At 42.0% G+C, this 17137-nt stretch overlaps 1 protein-coding gene across 1 annotated transcript in view; it reads right to left on the bottom strand.

Annotated features, from left to right (window-relative positions):
* The window catches only part of LOC126284539 (uncharacterized), a 268571-nt gene that overhangs the window by 17739 nt on the left and 233695 nt on the right, over positions 1 to 17137 (bottom strand). The window contains exons 12-14 of the mRNA XM_049983539.1: positions 9896 to 10054; positions 7962 to 8093; positions 3759 to 3917 (exon numbers count right to left, since the gene is read on the bottom strand). Coding sequence (XP_049839496.1) covers positions 3759 to 3917; positions 7962 to 8093; positions 9896 to 10054 — 450 coding nt within the window. The remainder of the gene's footprint in view (positions 1 to 3758; positions 3918 to 7961; positions 8094 to 9895; positions 10055 to 17137) is intronic.

The raw sequence follows: 17137 nt of genomic DNA on the forward strand, positions 1-17137 counted from the left end.
TGTGTTCTACAGATGCAGGGCATCAGACGGAGGGATGGAGTTCTATGCCCACTTAACTTTGTCTGTAAATACCGCGACGGCTATTGTTTTCTGAATATGACGCTGTTGTTACCGTCCGATCATGTCCTATTTGTGTACGGCGCGCGACGTATATGGTGATCGAGTAGGCTAAAGGCAACACGTCGATGACTTGCAGAGCACGCAGGGTTACAACAGCGATGAGTTGGCGAGCTCTATACTGTTGTAAAGCACCCCTTGGCAAGCTGTTCATGAATGGCAGCGCAGCAGGTCGAATCACCAGACTAACGTTTAAATTTAGAGTCAGGGTGCGTGGGATAACACCCAGAGTGCTCCTGCCTTCATACGAATCACACTCCACACTATGACCTTAGGTGTAAGGCCAGTGCGTCTAGCACGTTGACAGGTTGGCTGCCTGCACTGTACTGGTCCACTTCTAACCAACTCACAGCCATCACTGGCACCAAGTGAGAAGTGGATTTCGTCAGAAAACACAACAGACCTCTACCTCGATCTTCAAAAAGCTCTCGCTTGACAGCACCGTGGTCGCGTTGGTTTGGGATCAGTGGAATCCACGCTGAAGGGCGTCTGACTCGGAGCTGTCATTGAAGTACCCGGTTTGTAAGACTTGTTGAGACAATGCAACCGTGGTTCAGGGGAATGCAGGCACGGTAGCTCAGCGTGTTCGGTCAGAGCGCTGGCAGGTCTCTGTAATAAGAGAACTGCGTGAAGGGATCAACAACGAATGTCATCTGGCACCGCTACGACCAAATACATCGAACAATTACAGCTATATAGTAATCCGCAAGAAACCTAATGGTGTGTGGCGGAGGGTACTATCTACACCACTGTCTGATTCCGTCAACCCTTTTCCATTCGCAAATAGTTCGTGCGAAGAATGAATGTCGGTAAGCTTCTGTATTGGGTCTAATTTCTCGAATTTTTCCTCGTGGTCAATAAGCGCGATGAATGTGGGGGAAGTAACATGTTATCTGGCTCCTCCTGAACATTGCTGTCCATGAATTTCAATAGTAAATCTCTCCCTGATGTATAACGTCTCTCTTGTAACGTCTGCCATTGGAGTTTGTTTAGCACCTCCGTAACGCTCTCTCACCAGCTAAACGACCCGTGACGACACGCGCCGCTCTTCGTTGGATAGTCTCTGCCCCCCCCCCCCCTGTCATTCCTACCTAATAGGGAAATCAGATGATGAACAATACTCAAGTATCAGGAAATTATAAGCTACTTCTTTCGCAGATGGATTACATTTCCTTAAGATTCCACTGATGAGTCTGAGTCTTGTGTCTGCTTTTCCCACAATCTGTTTTATATGGGTATTCCAACTTACGGTCGCGCTGGATAGTTACACGTAGATATTTTACGGCAGAAGCGGTCTCCAGCTGTTTGTCATCAATAGTGTAGCTGTACAGTAGTGGATTTCTTTTCCTATGTATGCCGAATATGGTACATTTATTTACGTTCAGCGTCAACTGCCAGAGTCTGCACCATTCATCAATTCTCTGCAGATCGCTCTGCAAATTCTTACTATCTTCTGGCGCTGTTATCTTGGTATAAACAACTGCATCACCTGCGAATACCCTTAAAGAAACTGCGACGCTCTCTACTAGATTGTGAACAGGAACGGTCCTATCACACTTCCCTGTGGTACTCCGAATATTACATTTACATCTGTTGATTTAGTTCCGTTAAGAGCGACGTGTTGAGTTCTATCTGCAAGAAAGTCTTGAATCCAATTTCAGGTCTGCTCCGATACTCCTTAAGCTAGTATATTTTTCATTAAACGGCAATGTGGGACGGTGTCAAATGCTTACTGAAATCAAGGAACACGGTATCAACCTGACCGCCGTTGTCCACTGCTCTGGGGATCTCATGGGGAAACAGAGGGAGCTGAGATTCGCAGGATCTGTATTTGATTTTCATAGAGCAGATGTTCATTTTCCACGAACGTCATAAATCTTGAGCTTAAAAATTGCTCCCTAATTCTGCAACAGATTGGCGTCGACGATATAGGTCTATAATTGTGTGGATCTGTCTTACGGCCACTCTTAAGAACGGGAATGACCTGCGCTTTTACCCAGTCATGAGTACCTTTCGTTGCTAAGGCGATCTACGATAAACTACTGCTAGAAGGGAAGCAACATCTTTCGCACAATCGTTGTAAAATCTTGTAGGTACCTCATCTGGTCCTGAATCCGCTCTACTACAAAGCGACTGTAGCTGCTTTTCAGAGTACGATATCGGTTATCTCAGTATCTTCCATTTCGACGTTCGCACGACGATTGAATGAAGGGACAGTGTTACGATCCTCCACGGTGAACCAACTTCGAAAGACTGAATTCAGTACTACGGCCTTCTCTCTGTTATTTTCCGTTTTGGTGCCTGCGTGGTCGCTGAGAGAATGAACGATTTGGAACCAATTACTGATTTTACATATGACCAAACTCTCTTAGGGTTTTTATTCACGTTGGTTGACAACTTCTTACTTTCGAAATCATTGAACGCTTCTCTCATTGCTTTCATGCTCATTTTCGCTTCGTTCAGCTAGTTTTTCTCTTGAACAGCAACCTTCCTATCACATATCCTTGGGGTATCGGGAAATTACCTTTACGTCTGTCGATTTTCTTCCTTTAAGAACGAAGTGTTCTCACAGAAATGAAACTGTATATTATTGTATTTCAAACAATATTATGGAATACATATGTCGATATTATAATGTTGAAACTTCGTCAATATCGGTACAGCATCCTAATATCTTGCAACTGGATTTTATAACGTCATTTTCTGAATGCTTCTCTAGGCGCTGGATGTTAATAACAATATATTCTAAGAGTCACTTCGTTTACGTGGAAATGTGCAAACTGCAACTGCGTACTGCCTATTAACTGTTACCTCCCTGATATCGGTTTAAATCGTTCGACTCAGTGAAACATGTCACCAAATTTTCTTTATACTAAAAGTAAATACAGTCTTAATTTTTCTACGGACCTACATAAATTCCTACAAAATACGCTCGTAAATTGGAATAAAACTTTCTTGAGCCAAGAATGCAAAATTGTTTCAAAACAAAAAAGCGTAACGTTTTTAAAAACTAATATGTTACTTCTCAGATGTCGTCCTGCACTGATATGCCAGTGCAGATTTATCTCAGGTTTTATGCATCAAAGGTTCAGAAAAATTTTCTGTTTCCTATGCACACGTTGACTATATTCGTCAAGGGAATTTAGTTTTGTCTTGGGGGGCGAGCGCGAATCGAATACACATTTAACACGCCCTATTTGCGTCAGTGCACATGTAGTGGATCGTTCTAGGCCGTCACACAGTACTTTAGGGGTTGCTCGCTCTGTCCTACTCACTACACGGGTAGGATTCCAGCTGATCTCCTCGTTAACGTCCTTCCAATCTACCATGTGGGCAGAAAGATAAAAAGGCTAGGAGAGGAAAACATCTGAGGCGCCGTGTGAAGTCTTATGCTACTGAACATCTGCTGTGGCTGAGCTTGCATCTATATAGCTAGTTAGTTAAATGCTCCGTACATCATTTGAAGTCCACTGGAACGAGTCAGTTTATATCACAAGTATAAATGATTAGTCTTAATGTTAATGGAGCACAGTATTACTATAATCCCACTGATGCAACAGAAATTGAAAAAAGAAGATTTTATTTCATTTGCTTATTGGCTACCAATTTTGGGTAGAAATATATAAGCACAGGGAGCTTACTTGTTGTCCTGATAGCTTCGCAGTCTTTAGGTGTGCAGGTGGAAGCACTGCCTTCCGCATTGCAGAGACATGTGTTGCAGCCCCTCCTGAACGTCGAATTCGGTCGACACAGCCCTGCCAACTGTATTGCACGTTTCACGCGTTGTCCAGTTTCGCCAGCTATATGAATATGACCGAAGAATTCAGTATCAGTAACAATATGGAAAGAACACTTTGCGGGATCAGCACACCTCCTCATACACAGAGACACACACACACACACACACACACACACACACACACACACACATACTCACACACACACACACACGCACACACACACACACACATACACACACAGACCAAGAATTTCAGTTTGGAGTTCATATGAAACATTCTGCAGTTGACGACTTGATAAAGTACAGGCATCTACATATAGTATTGTGGATAGCTGTATATACAGTATGTGAGGTATGCTGATACGTTTATTGAGGGTGGAGGCACGATAACAGCATCACCAGCGGACCTGCAAGAACGCATGCAATGCAACATCAAGAAGTATTTTCAATAATATAACATACACTTATCAACAATATGCCAAAGACAGAACTGATGATAAGACATTCATACAATAACATTATATAAATTATCGCATATAAGTGAAAATGTGGATGTACAATCACAAGACCAAAAACTAATTAATGTACACTAATGAAATTTCGGGGATACATTTGTCTAGATAACATATGTAGGTAATTAATACTGCAAGATTAATTGATAATGTAAGTTCGACATAAAAACGCAAACATTAAATGCTGGTACATTAAAAGCGGGTGTTGGTACCAGAATGTTGAATGCATGCATACAGAAGTGCATGCATTTGTACAGATGCCGGGCATCAGACTGAGGGATGGAGTTCTATGCCCACTGCACTTGGTCGGTCAAAACAGCGACGCATATTGCTTTTTGAAGATGACGCTGGTGTTACCGACCGATGATGTCAAAAATGTGATCAGCGGCCGACAGATATGGAGATCGAGTGGGCTAAAGACAACATGTCGACGCCTTGCAGAGCACGCAGGGTTACAACAGAGATCAGTTGGCGAGCGCTATCCTGCTGGAAAACACCTCTTGGCAAGGTTTTCATGAATTGCAGCACAGCAGGTCGGATCACCTGACTGACGTTTAAATTTTCAGTCAGACTGCGTGGGATAACAACCAGAGTGCTTCTGCCTTCATACGAATCACACTCTACACTATGACCCCATGTGTAAGGCCAGTGCGTCTAGCATGCGGACAGGGTGCCTGCAGGCACTGTACTGGTCCACTTCTAACCACCTCACAGCCATCACTGGCACCAAGTGAGAAGCGGATTTCGTCAGAAAACACAACAGACCTCTACCTCAAAAAGCTCGCGCTTGACAGCACCGTGGTCGCGTTGGTTTGGGATCAGTGGAATCCACGTTTAAGGGCGTCTGACTCGGAGCTGTCATTGAAGTACTCGATTTGTAAGACTTGTTGAGACGATGCAACCGTGGTTTAGGGGAATAAAGGCACGGAAGCTCAGCGTGTTCGGTCAGAGCGCTGGCAGGTCTCTGTAATAAAAGAACTGGGTGAAGGGATCAACAACGAATGTCATCTGGCGTCCGCAGCGACCAAATACAACTAACAATTACACATACATCATAATCCGCAACAAACGGTGTATTTCTATCGCTGCTCGTTTAGTTTGTATTGCCGTTTCAAATATACCGGTCATTTTTGAAACACCCTGTACTTCTCTAGGGCATATCGAAATATGCCTTCGAATTTTTTCCGTTCGTTCTCCACATATTCGACCTCAGCACCGAATACTTGCAACTGACTGCTGAGATATTCTGAAATTTGAATCCTGTGCCCCTTGCTCAGCAAATATATCTTCCTGCGTTTCTTAACAGTCCGTGTAGGATGCTTCGTCATAGATGCTCTCACAGCCTTATGATCGCTGATACCTTCCTCTACGTCAACTGATTCGGTAAGTTCGGGTCTGTTTGTTGCCAGGAGGTCTAATACGTTACACTTACACGTTGGTTCTCTATGTGCTCAAGGTAATTTTCGGACAAGATATCCAGAACAATGCCACACGATTCCCCTCCTCTGGCAGCAGATTTGGTGGTATAACGTTCTCAATCTATATCTGGCAAGTTGAAGTCATCCCCTAATACAACGGCATGACAAGGAAAATTTCTAATGATATTCTGCAAGTTCTGTCTGAAGCGCTCTACAACTACAGATCCTGACCCAGGTGGTCTATAAAAGCATCCGATCACGATTTTTGATCGTTCTTTGATACTCAATTTCATCAAGATTGATTCACATTTGGAACCCGTGATTACCTCGTTAGATTATATCGACATTTTTAATGCAATAAAAACTCCGCCACCTCTGGCAACTAACCTATCCTTACGATAAACTTTCCAGTCTGAACTTAGGAATTCGTTGTCATAGACGTCTGGCTTCAACCATCTTTCTGTTTCATTACTGTCTGTGCATTATGACCTTCAATAAGTGATATTAATTCTGGGACCTTTCCTTGGATGCTCCTGCAGTTTGCTGAAACCATATTATTCTTCTCTATCTCTGATCTGTCAGGACCAAGAGTGTCTGAGGTCACTGTTTCTGATTTAACTGGCAAATGATGTTTGCTCCCAAGGGAGGTTTTGTCTAACCTTAAAAAGTACCACTACGAAAAAAGTGCAAAAAGAAAAATAGAAAAAGGTGTGTTCAAGAGAACTTGGTGGTCTCTGTATTAAAATACTGAATGAAGGGAAAGGAAAACTTCAACGGATGTCATGTGACGTCCGATACGACTAAATGCAACCAACAGGAACCAACAAAATGAAAAAATAAATAAATATATAATTAAAAAATACAAACAGGGATAGCATCTTTGATTATATTCATTGCCTGCATAGTGATTAATAATCAGCACTGGCGGCCGAATACTACCGGCATAAGAAGTCACCCTCATGTGACAGCAGCGTTGTCAAAGAGGGCGGAGGAACACACACAAGTTCGAGGCACTCTGTTGCCCTAACGGTAGGAAACTGCTACTAAAGGAGGAAGAACCAGTAATGGTCAGCAGCATCAGGATACAGAAGGTAATGGAAATCACTGCATTAAAGACACATAAAGTGTATCCACAGAACACGTATTTGTAACTGAAAGAGTCATGAGGTTCACTCCACTGATAAAATATTCGGGAATAGTCCATTTCGAATCTTTGTCAGGAGCCTGCTAAAGGGGTAGTGACCATGAAAAAATATGGAAGAATCAAGGAAAGAATAACGTGTCGGAAGCTTGAACATGGTAGCGAAACAAGAAAATTTGAAAAGAGAAATGCAAAGGCTCAATGTAAATATAGGAGGGATCATTGAAGTGAAAGGGAAAGAAGACAAGAAGTACTCGTTAGATAAGTATAGGGTAATATCAACAAGAGCAGAAAATGGTATAACAGCAGTCGGATTTGTTATGAATAAGAAGGTAGCACAGTGTGTGTTGGACCAGTTCGGTGATAGGGTTGTTCTTATCAGAATCGACAGCAAACCAACACTGTCCCCTTTAGTCCGGATATACATGGAGACAACGCAAGCTGATGAAGAGGCTGAGAAAAAAATACGTGGGTTTTGAGAAGGGTAATACAGTACGTAAAGGATGATGAAAATATAATAATCACGGGTGACTGGAATTCAGTTGTGGGGGAAGGAGTAGAAGAAAAGGTAACAGGAGAACATGGGCTTAGACCAAGGAAAGAGAGAGGAGAATGAGTAATTGAGTTCAGCAATAAATTTCAGCTAGTAATAGCGAATATTCTGTTCAAGCCTCAAAAAAATGGTTGAAATGGCACAGAGCACTATGGGACTTAACATCTGAGGTCATCAGTCCCCTAGAACTTAGAACTACTTAAACCTGACTAACCTAAGGGCATCACACACATCGATGCCCGAGGCAGGATTCGAACCTGCTACCGTAGCGGTCGCGTGGTTTCAGACTGAAGCGCCTAGAACCGCTCTTCCACAGCGGGCGGAAAATTTCAGTTAAATTGTTGCCGTAAGGTGCTATGTTCCCGGAAATCCTTAGCAACGTCCAGTGTATCTTCGCAATGTTTAATTCTAGAAGGGAGAAACGGGGACGCCATGAGCTGTGAGTATATATAAAAGATAAACGTAGAGATACGAAACTCACCGCGAGAGCCGCGTCTGGAGCAGTCTGAGCGGGTGCAGGCAACCACATTTCCATTTCCACCGCAATAACATATGTTGCATCCGTACATGAACGTTGAATTCGGCGTGCAGTTGACTGATGTCGGCTCTCCAGCTGCACCAAAATTAGGCACACGTGAGTATCACACGTCCTTTGTCTATCACTTTAACTTAACAACCAAACAAAATTACATTATATAATTTTTCTATGTATGCGCAATATGTTACATTTATTCACATTAAGGGTCAACTGCCTGAGCCTGCCACATTCATCAATTCTCTGGAGGTCATTCTGTAAATCGTTACTATCTTCAGGCGCTGCTCCTTTGATCTAGCCAACTGCATCATCTGCGAACAGCCTAAGAGAGCATCCGACGCTTTCTACTATATCGCTTATACATATTGTAAACAGCAACTGTCCTCAAAATATCCACGGGTGTACTGCCGGTCTATAGTGTCCAACGGGCACAATATTTCGGCGATCAAACATGTTGCCATCATCAGGTGAACTGACGGACTGAGCTCCTGTGAACGTGCCGGCACGGAGATCCGTACGCCATGGCTGCTCAGAGGGAACTGGGTTCGGTCGCGGCGGCGGCCGATTTAAATACCCTCCGCCCGCGGCGCTCCCTCCGCCGTATGTTTGATCGCCGAAATATTGTGCCCGTTGGACACTATAGACCGGCAGTACACCCGTGGATATTTTGGTTATCAAATACTCCGATAGAAACTCAAGAATCAGCAACTGTCCAATCACACTTCCTTGGGGTATCGGGAAATTACCTTTACGTTTGTCGATTTTGCTCCTTTAAGAGCGAAGTTCTCTCACAGAAATGAAACTGTATATTAATGTGTTTCAAGCCAAGATAATGTTGGAATTCATGTGTCGCCATTATGATGTTGAAACTTCGTCAATATCGATACAGCTCCCTAATATCCTGCAACTGGATTTTACGTCATTTTCTGTATGCTTCTGAAGGTACTGGATGTTAATAAGAATATATTCTAAGAGTCACTTCATTTTCGTGGAAATGTGCAAACTGCAACTGCGTACTGTCGATTAACTGTTACCTTCCTGATATCGGTTTAATTCGTTCGGCTCAGTGAATCATGTCAACAAATTTTCCTTAAAGTAAAAGTAAATAGAATCTTAACTTTTCAACGGACCTACATAAATTCCTACACAATACGCTCGTAAGTCAGCACTATATTCAGGAATAAATCTTTCTTGATCCAAGGCCACTACGGTGTTTCAAATCAAAAAAGCGTGACGTTTTTAAATACCAGTATGTTACTTCTCAGATGTCGTCTTACACTGATATGACAGGGCTGATTTATCTCAGGTTCTATGCATCAAAGGTTCAGAAAAATTTTCTGATTCCTATGCACACGTTGACTATATTCGTCAAGGGAATTTAGTTTCGTCTTGGGGCTGGCCCGAATCAAATACACAGTTAACGCGCCCTATTTGCGTCAGTGCACAGGTAGTGGATCCTTCTAGTCCGTCCCACTCACAGTACAAGACGGGTCGCTCGCTCCGTGGTACTCACTACACGGGTGTAAGTCCATCCGACCTTCTTGTTAACGTCAGTCCAATCTACCGTGTGGGCAGAGAGTTAAAAAGGCTAGGTGAGGAAAACATCTGAGGCGCCGTGTGAAGCCTTATGCCACTGAATATCTGCTGTGGCTCAGCTTGCATGTATACAGATAGTTAGTTAGATAACTGCTCCGTACATCATTTGAAGTCCAGTGGCACGAGTCAGTTTATATCACAAGTATAAATGATTAGTCTCAACGTTTATGGAATACAGTATTACTTTCATCCCACTCACGGAACTGAATTTAAAAAAAGATTTTATTTTATGTGGTTACTGGCTACAAGTTTTTGGTAGTAATATGTAAGCACAGGAAGCTTACCTGTTTTCCCGACACCTTGGCAGTTTTTGCGTGTGCAGGTGGCAGCACTGCCAGAAGCATTGCAGAGACATATGTTGCAGCCCCTCTTGAACGTCGAATTTGGTCGACACAGCCCTGCCAACTGTGCTGTACGTTTCACTCGTTGTGCAGGTTCGACAGCTGCATTAAAATGACCGAAGAATTCAATATCAGCAACAGAAAGGAAAGAACACTTTGTGGTTTCAGCACACCTCCTCAATCACACACTACCTCGCACACTCACACACACACATGCACACACACATACACACACACACACACACACACACACACACACACACACACACACACACACACAAACACACACACACACACACACACACACACACACACACACACACACACACCAAGCATTTCAGTTTGGAGTTCATATGAATACATTCTGCAGCTGACAACTTGATAAAGTATAGGCATCTACATATAGTATTGTGGACAGATGTATATACAGTATGTGAGGTAAACTGATAAGTTTATTGAATATGGAGGCACAATAAATGCATCACCAGCGGACCTGCAAGAACGCATGCAATGCAACATCAAGAAGTATTTTAAATAATATAAGGTACACTTATCAACAATATGCCAAGGCCAGAACTGATGATAACACGTTCATACAATAACAGTAAATAAATTACCACATATAAGTGAAAACGTCTGCCAGTGGAGTTCTTTTATTATGTCTGTAACGCTCTCTCGCCAGCTAAACGACCCTGTGACGAAGCGCGCCGCTCTTCGTTGGATGTTCTCTATCTCCTCTATCAGTCCAACCTAATAGTGATCCCAGATGATGAAAAATAGCCGGCCGCGGTGGTCTCGCGGTTATAGGCGCTCAGTCCGGAACCGCGCGATTGCTACGGTCGCAGGTTCGAATCCTGCCTCGGGCATGGATGTGTGTGATGCCCTTAGGCTAGTTAGGTTTAATTAGCTCTAAGTTCTAGGTGACTGATGACCACAGATGTTAAGTCGCATAGTGCTCGGAGCTATTTGAACCATTTTTTTGATGAAAAATACTCAAGAATCGAACGAACAAGCCAATTATAAGCTACTTCTTTCGTGAATGAGCTACATTTCCTTAAAATTCTTCTGATGAGTCTGAGCATTGTGTCTGCTTTTTCCACTATCTATTTTATACGGGCATTCCAACTTACGGCCGCGTTGGATAGTTACGCGTAGATATTTTACGGCAGACGCGGTCTCCAGCTGTTTGGACGACGGTTCAATCCCGCGTCCGGCCATCCTGATTTAGGTTTTCCGTGATTTCCCTAAATCGCTTCAGGCAAATGCCTGGATGGTTCCTTAGAAAGGGCACGGCCGATTTCCTTCCCCATCCTTCCCTAACCCGAGCTTGTGCTCCGTCTCTAATGACCTCGTTGTCGACGGGACGTTAAACAGTAATCTCCTCCTCCTCCAGCTGTTTGTCATCAATAGTGTAGCTGTACAGTAGTGGATTTCTTTCCCTATGTATGCCCAATATGGTACATTTATTTACGTTCAGGGTCAACTGCCAGAGTCTGCTCCGTCCCAATATTAAGCGATTAGCTGCAGTTCAGTTCCGCGATCGGTTATTTCAGTATCTGCCATTTCGACATCCGCACGACGATTGAAGGAAGGGACAGTGTTACGATCTTCCACGGTGAACCAGCTTCAGAAGGCTGAATTCAGTATTTCGGGCTTCTCTCCGTTATCTTCCGTTTCGGTGCCGGCGTGCTCGCTGAGAGAAGGAATAGATGATTTTGTCCCACTCACTGATTTTGTATACGACCAAAATCTCTTAGGGTTTTTAATCAGGTTGTTTCACAACTTGTTACTTTCGAAATCTTTGAACGCGTCTCTCATTGCTCTCATACTCATTTTCGTTTCGGTCAGCTTTTGTTTGTCAGCTGGGTTTTCTCTTGAACCTGAGATGAAGTGCTCTTTGTTTATGTAACGCTTTTCTAACACGGACACTAAACCAAGGTGGATCTTTGCAATCCCTTAAAACCTTACTCAGAGCATACTTGTCTAGGGCATATTGAACGATGCCTTTGAATTTTTTCTGTTTGTTCTCAACATCTTCGTCCTTATCTCCGAATACGTGCAGCTGACTGCTGAGATATTCTGAAATTTGTATCCTGTCACCCTTGCTCAGCTAATATATCTTCCTACCTTTCTTAACTTTCCTTGCAGGTCACGTCGTCATAGGTGCTGTCACAGCCTTATGATCACTGATACCTTCCTCTACTTAAATGATTCGGTAAGTTCAGGTCTGTTTGTTGCCAAGAGGTCTAATACGTTACCCTCACGATTTGGTTCTCTAACTATGTGCTCAAGGTAAATTTCGGATAAGACATCCAGAACAATGTGACAGGATTCTCTGGCACAAGTTTTGGTGGCATAACACTCCCAATCTGTACCTGGCAAATTGAAGTCACCACCTATTACAACGGCATGATCAGAAAAATTAGTAATGATATTCTGCTAGCTTTGTCTGAAGCGCTCTACAACTACAGATCCTGACCCAGGTGGCCTGTAAGAGCATCCGATCACCGTTTGATACTCAGTTACCGGCAGTGGTGGCCGAGCGGTTCTAGGCGCTTCAGTCCGGAACCGTGCGACTGCTACCGTCGCAAGTTGGAAATTGCCTCTGGTATGGATGTGTGTGATGTCCTTAGCTTAGTTAGGTTTAAGTAGTTCTAGAGAACTGATCACCTCAGATGTTAAGTCCCATAGTGCTCAGAGCCATTTGAACCGTTTTTGATACTCAGTTCATGCAGATTAATTCACATTCTGAATCCGTGAAAACCTCGCTAGATTTTATCGAATTTTTTACTGTAATAAACACGCCGAAAACATGGGCGATTAACCTATCCTTCCGATAAACATACCAGTCTGAACTTAAAATTTCGTTGTCATTGACGTCTGGCCTCAGTCACCATTCTGTTCCCAATACTATCTCTGCATTATATCCTTCAATAAGCAATATTAATTTTGGGACCTTTCCTGGAATGCTCCTGCAGTTTAGTAAAATCATATTAATCTTTTCTATCTTTGATATGCGAGGACCAAGATTGTCTGAGTTCGCTGCTGCTGATTTAACAGGCAAATTGTGTTTGCTACAGACGGAGGGGTCCTCTAACCTAAAAAAAGCCCCATTACAAACAAAATGAAAAAAAAAGAACCAAAACAACGTAAAGCGTGCTCAGCTGGTTGGTCTCTGTAATAAAATACTAAGTGAAGGGATCAACGACAAACTTCAACAGATGTCATGTGATGTCAGCTACGACCAAATAACACGATGAGATGAACAAAACGCAAAAATAAATAAACAAAGAAATAAAAAATAAGAACAGGGATAGCATCTTTGATTAATATTCAAAATGTCATCGGTCCCGGCGTAGAACCCATCACTGCCTACATTGTGATTAATAATCAGCACTGGCGGCCGAAGACTTCCGCCATAAGAAGTCACCCTCATTCTGACAACAGCCTTGTCGAAGAGGTCGGGGGAGTTCAGGGCACTTTGTTGCCCTTGCTCTGGGAAACTGTCACTAGAGAAGGAAGAACCAGCAATGATCAGCAGGATTAGGGTGCAGAAGGTAATGGGAACCACTGCATTAAAGACACATAACTTGTATCCACAGCACATGTGCCTGTAGTTGAAAAAGTTCCATGAGGATCTCTCCATTGGCAAAAGATTCCACAATAGTCCCCCATTCGGATCTTTGGGAGGAGCCTGCAAAGAGGCTGCTGACCATGATAAAAAGATTGAAGAATCAAGGACAGAATAGCGTTCTACGAGTGAGGGCATGGAATGTCGGAAGCTTGCAACAAGGTAGGGAAACTAGGAAATCTGAAAAGAGAAATGCAAAGGCTCAGTCTAAATATAGCATGGATCAATGAAGTGAAATGGAAAGATGGCAAAGAGTTCTCGTTAGATGAGATGAGGCAATATCAACAACAGCAGAAAATGGTATAACAGCAGTCGGATTCGTTATCAATGATATGGTAGCACAAAGAGTGTGTCACTGAGAGCAGTTCGGTGATAGGGTTGTTCTTATCAGAAAAGACAGCAAACCAACACTGACCACGATAGTTCGGTTATACATGGTGACGTCGAAAGCTGATGAAGAGATTGAGAAAATATATGAGGATTTTGAAAGGTTGTAGAGTATGTAATGGGAGATGAAAATCTAATAGTAAAGGGTGACTGGAATGCAGTTTATTGGAAGGAGTAGAAGAAATTACAGGAGAATATTGACTTGTGTGAAGGAAATAGAGAGGATAAAGACTAATTCAGTTCCGTAACAAATTTCTGCTAGCAATAGCGAATACTCTGTTCAAGACTCACAAGAGAAGGAGGTACACTTGGAAAAGTCCGGGTGATAAAGGAAGATTTCAGTTACATTACATCATGGCCAGGCAGAGATTCCGAAATCAGATAGAGGATTGCAAGGGGAACTCAGAAGCTGATATAAGCTCAGATCACAATGCAGTAGTGATGAAGAGCAGAGTGAAGTCTAAGAGACTACCCTGGAAGAATCAATACGCTAAGAAGTGGCATACAGAAGCATTTAGGAACTGCTAAGGAGTAACAAGATATGCTTGAAGTTCTCTAAGCAACAGCAATGAGGAATAGCTCAGTAGGCAGTACAGTTGAAGATGAATGAACATCTCTAAAATGGGCAATCAGAGAAGTTGGAAGGAAAAATATAGGTGCACAGAAGGTAACTTCGAAGAAACCATGGGTAACAGAAGAAATGTTTCAGTTGATCAATGAAACAAGAAAATACAAAAATGTTCAGGGAAATTCAGAAATACAGACGTACAAGTCGTTGAAGAATGAATTTAACAGGAAGTGCAGGTAAGCTAAGACGAAATGGCTGCATGAAAAGTGTGAAGAAATCGAAAAGATATTGATTGCTTAAAGGACAGACCCAGTATATAGGAAATTCAAAATAGCCTTCAGTGTAATTAAAAGCAAAGGAGGTAACATAGAGAGTACATTGAAGGCCCCTATGATGGGGAAAATTTCTCTAGTGTGATGGAAAAAGAAACAGGAGCGATTTAGAAGAGATAGGGGATACAGTATTAGAATTAGAGTAGAAGAGAGCTTTAGAGAACTGAAACTCAAATAAGGCAGAAGGTATGGATAACATTCCATCACAATTTCTAAAATCATTAGGGGAAGTGGCAACAAAGCGACTATTGACGTTGGTGTGTAGAGTGTATGTCATTGACGACATACCGTCTGACTTTCAGAAAAATATCACCCACACAGATCCCAAGACAGCAAGAATTGACAAGTGCGAGAATTATCGCACAATCAGCTTAACACCTTTGCAACCAAGCTGCTGACAGCAATCCACAGAAGAATGGAAAAGAAATTTGGAGATGTGTTAGATGACGATTAGTTTGGCTTTAGGAAAGATAAAGGCATCAGAGAAGCAGTTCTGACGTTTCAGTTGATAATGGAAGCATGACTAAAGAAAAATCAAGACTCCTAATTTGTCGACCTGGAAAAAGCGTTCGACAACGTCAAATGATGGAAGGTGTTCGAAATTCTGAAAAGTGTAGGGGTAAGCTGTAGGGAGAGACGGGTAATAATAGAATATGTACACTTGCCAAGAGGGAATAATAAGACTGGTCGACCAAGAACGAAGTGCTCGGATCGAAAAGAATGCAAGACAGGTATGCAGTCTTTCGCCTGAACTTTTCAATCTGTACATCGAAGAATCAATGGTGGAAATAAAAGAAAGCTTCAGGAGTCGAATTAAAATTCGAGGTGAAAGGATATCAGCTACACGATTCCCTGATGACATTACTATCCTGAGTGAAAGTGGAAGAGAATTTCATTATCTCTCAAATGAAGTGATCAGTCTAACAGAATATGGAGTGAGAATAAATCGAAGAAAGACGAAAGCAATGAGAAGTAGCAGAAATGAAAACAGTGGGAAACTTAACGTCAGGATTGGTGGTCACAAAGTAGATGAAATTACGGAATTCTGTTAACTAGAAAGCAAAATAAGCAGTGTGGACAGGGCAAGGAGGATATCAAAACCAGACTATCAATGGCAAAAAAGGCGTTCCTAGCAAAGAGTAGTATATTACTATCAAACATAGACCTTAATTTGAGAAAGAAATTTGTAAGAATGTACGTTGGAACACAACATTGTAGAGTAATGAAACATGGACTGTGGGAAAAACGGGACAGAAGAGAATCGAAGCATTTGAGATGACGAATGTTGAAAATTAGGTGGACTGATAAGGTAAGGAATGAGAAGGTTCCGCAGAGAATCGTATAGGAAAGGAATACATGGAAAACACTGACAAGGGGAAGGGACAGGATGATAGGACATGTGTGAAAACATCAGGTAATGATTTCCATGGAACCGAGGAAGCTGTAGATTGGAAAAACTCTAGAGGAAGACAAAGAGATGAATACATCAAAATGTAATTCAGGACGTAGATTGCAACTACTAAGCTGAGCTGAGGAGTATAATATCCACGACACTATGTTCTAGCCACAAGATGTTAAAATGAACTAAGTGTACAAACTTCAACAAATATTATCGATACTACGTATAAAAAAGACTGCATCGAGTAAAAATGACGATAATTATTTCATTATTTCTGTAATAACTTAATTTCTGTGTGAAATAAAAGTATTACCAGAGAACTACACTCATGGACAACGACAATTACATTTTTTTTAACTGTGACTATTGTGGTTCACTTGTTTTTCCTGTGCTAACGGATTAACTGTTCGGACATGAGACGTGTGAGGTCTGTAAATAGAAAACCTGAAACTATATATATTGTTAATTATTATTTGAAAAGTAGAGTCGCTATTGTCTAGACGTGGATTTGTATTATTTCAGTTGTAATTCAATCTAATTAATGTTTTTGATTGTTAATTTTCAACTCCGCAATTAGGAGAGCAGCCATTAGCGCTAGTAACTTACAGCCGAGTTTACTAGCAGCTGGTATAAAAAATATGAAACATTTTCATTGAGCATCATTTTAAATGGTAAAGAACAGAGGACAAGAGACTTTAATCTAAATGTATTAACTTGATAATAAATAAACTAAGAATAACAATAGACAAATTGCCTATCGTCTGTCTGCCTCCATCTTAGCAAAAACACCTCCGCGGCAGTTTTGAATCGAGAATTTTAACAAACATAAATGTTGTTAGATATAAATGAATGGAAGTAAATGTGCACT

The sequence above is a fragment of the Schistocerca gregaria genome, chromosome 8, assembly GCF_023897955.1.
Source record: "Schistocerca gregaria isolate iqSchGreg1 chromosome 8, iqSchGreg1.2, whole genome shotgun sequence".
Lineage (NCBI taxonomy): Eukaryota > Metazoa > Arthropoda > Insecta > Orthoptera > Acrididae > Schistocerca > Schistocerca gregaria.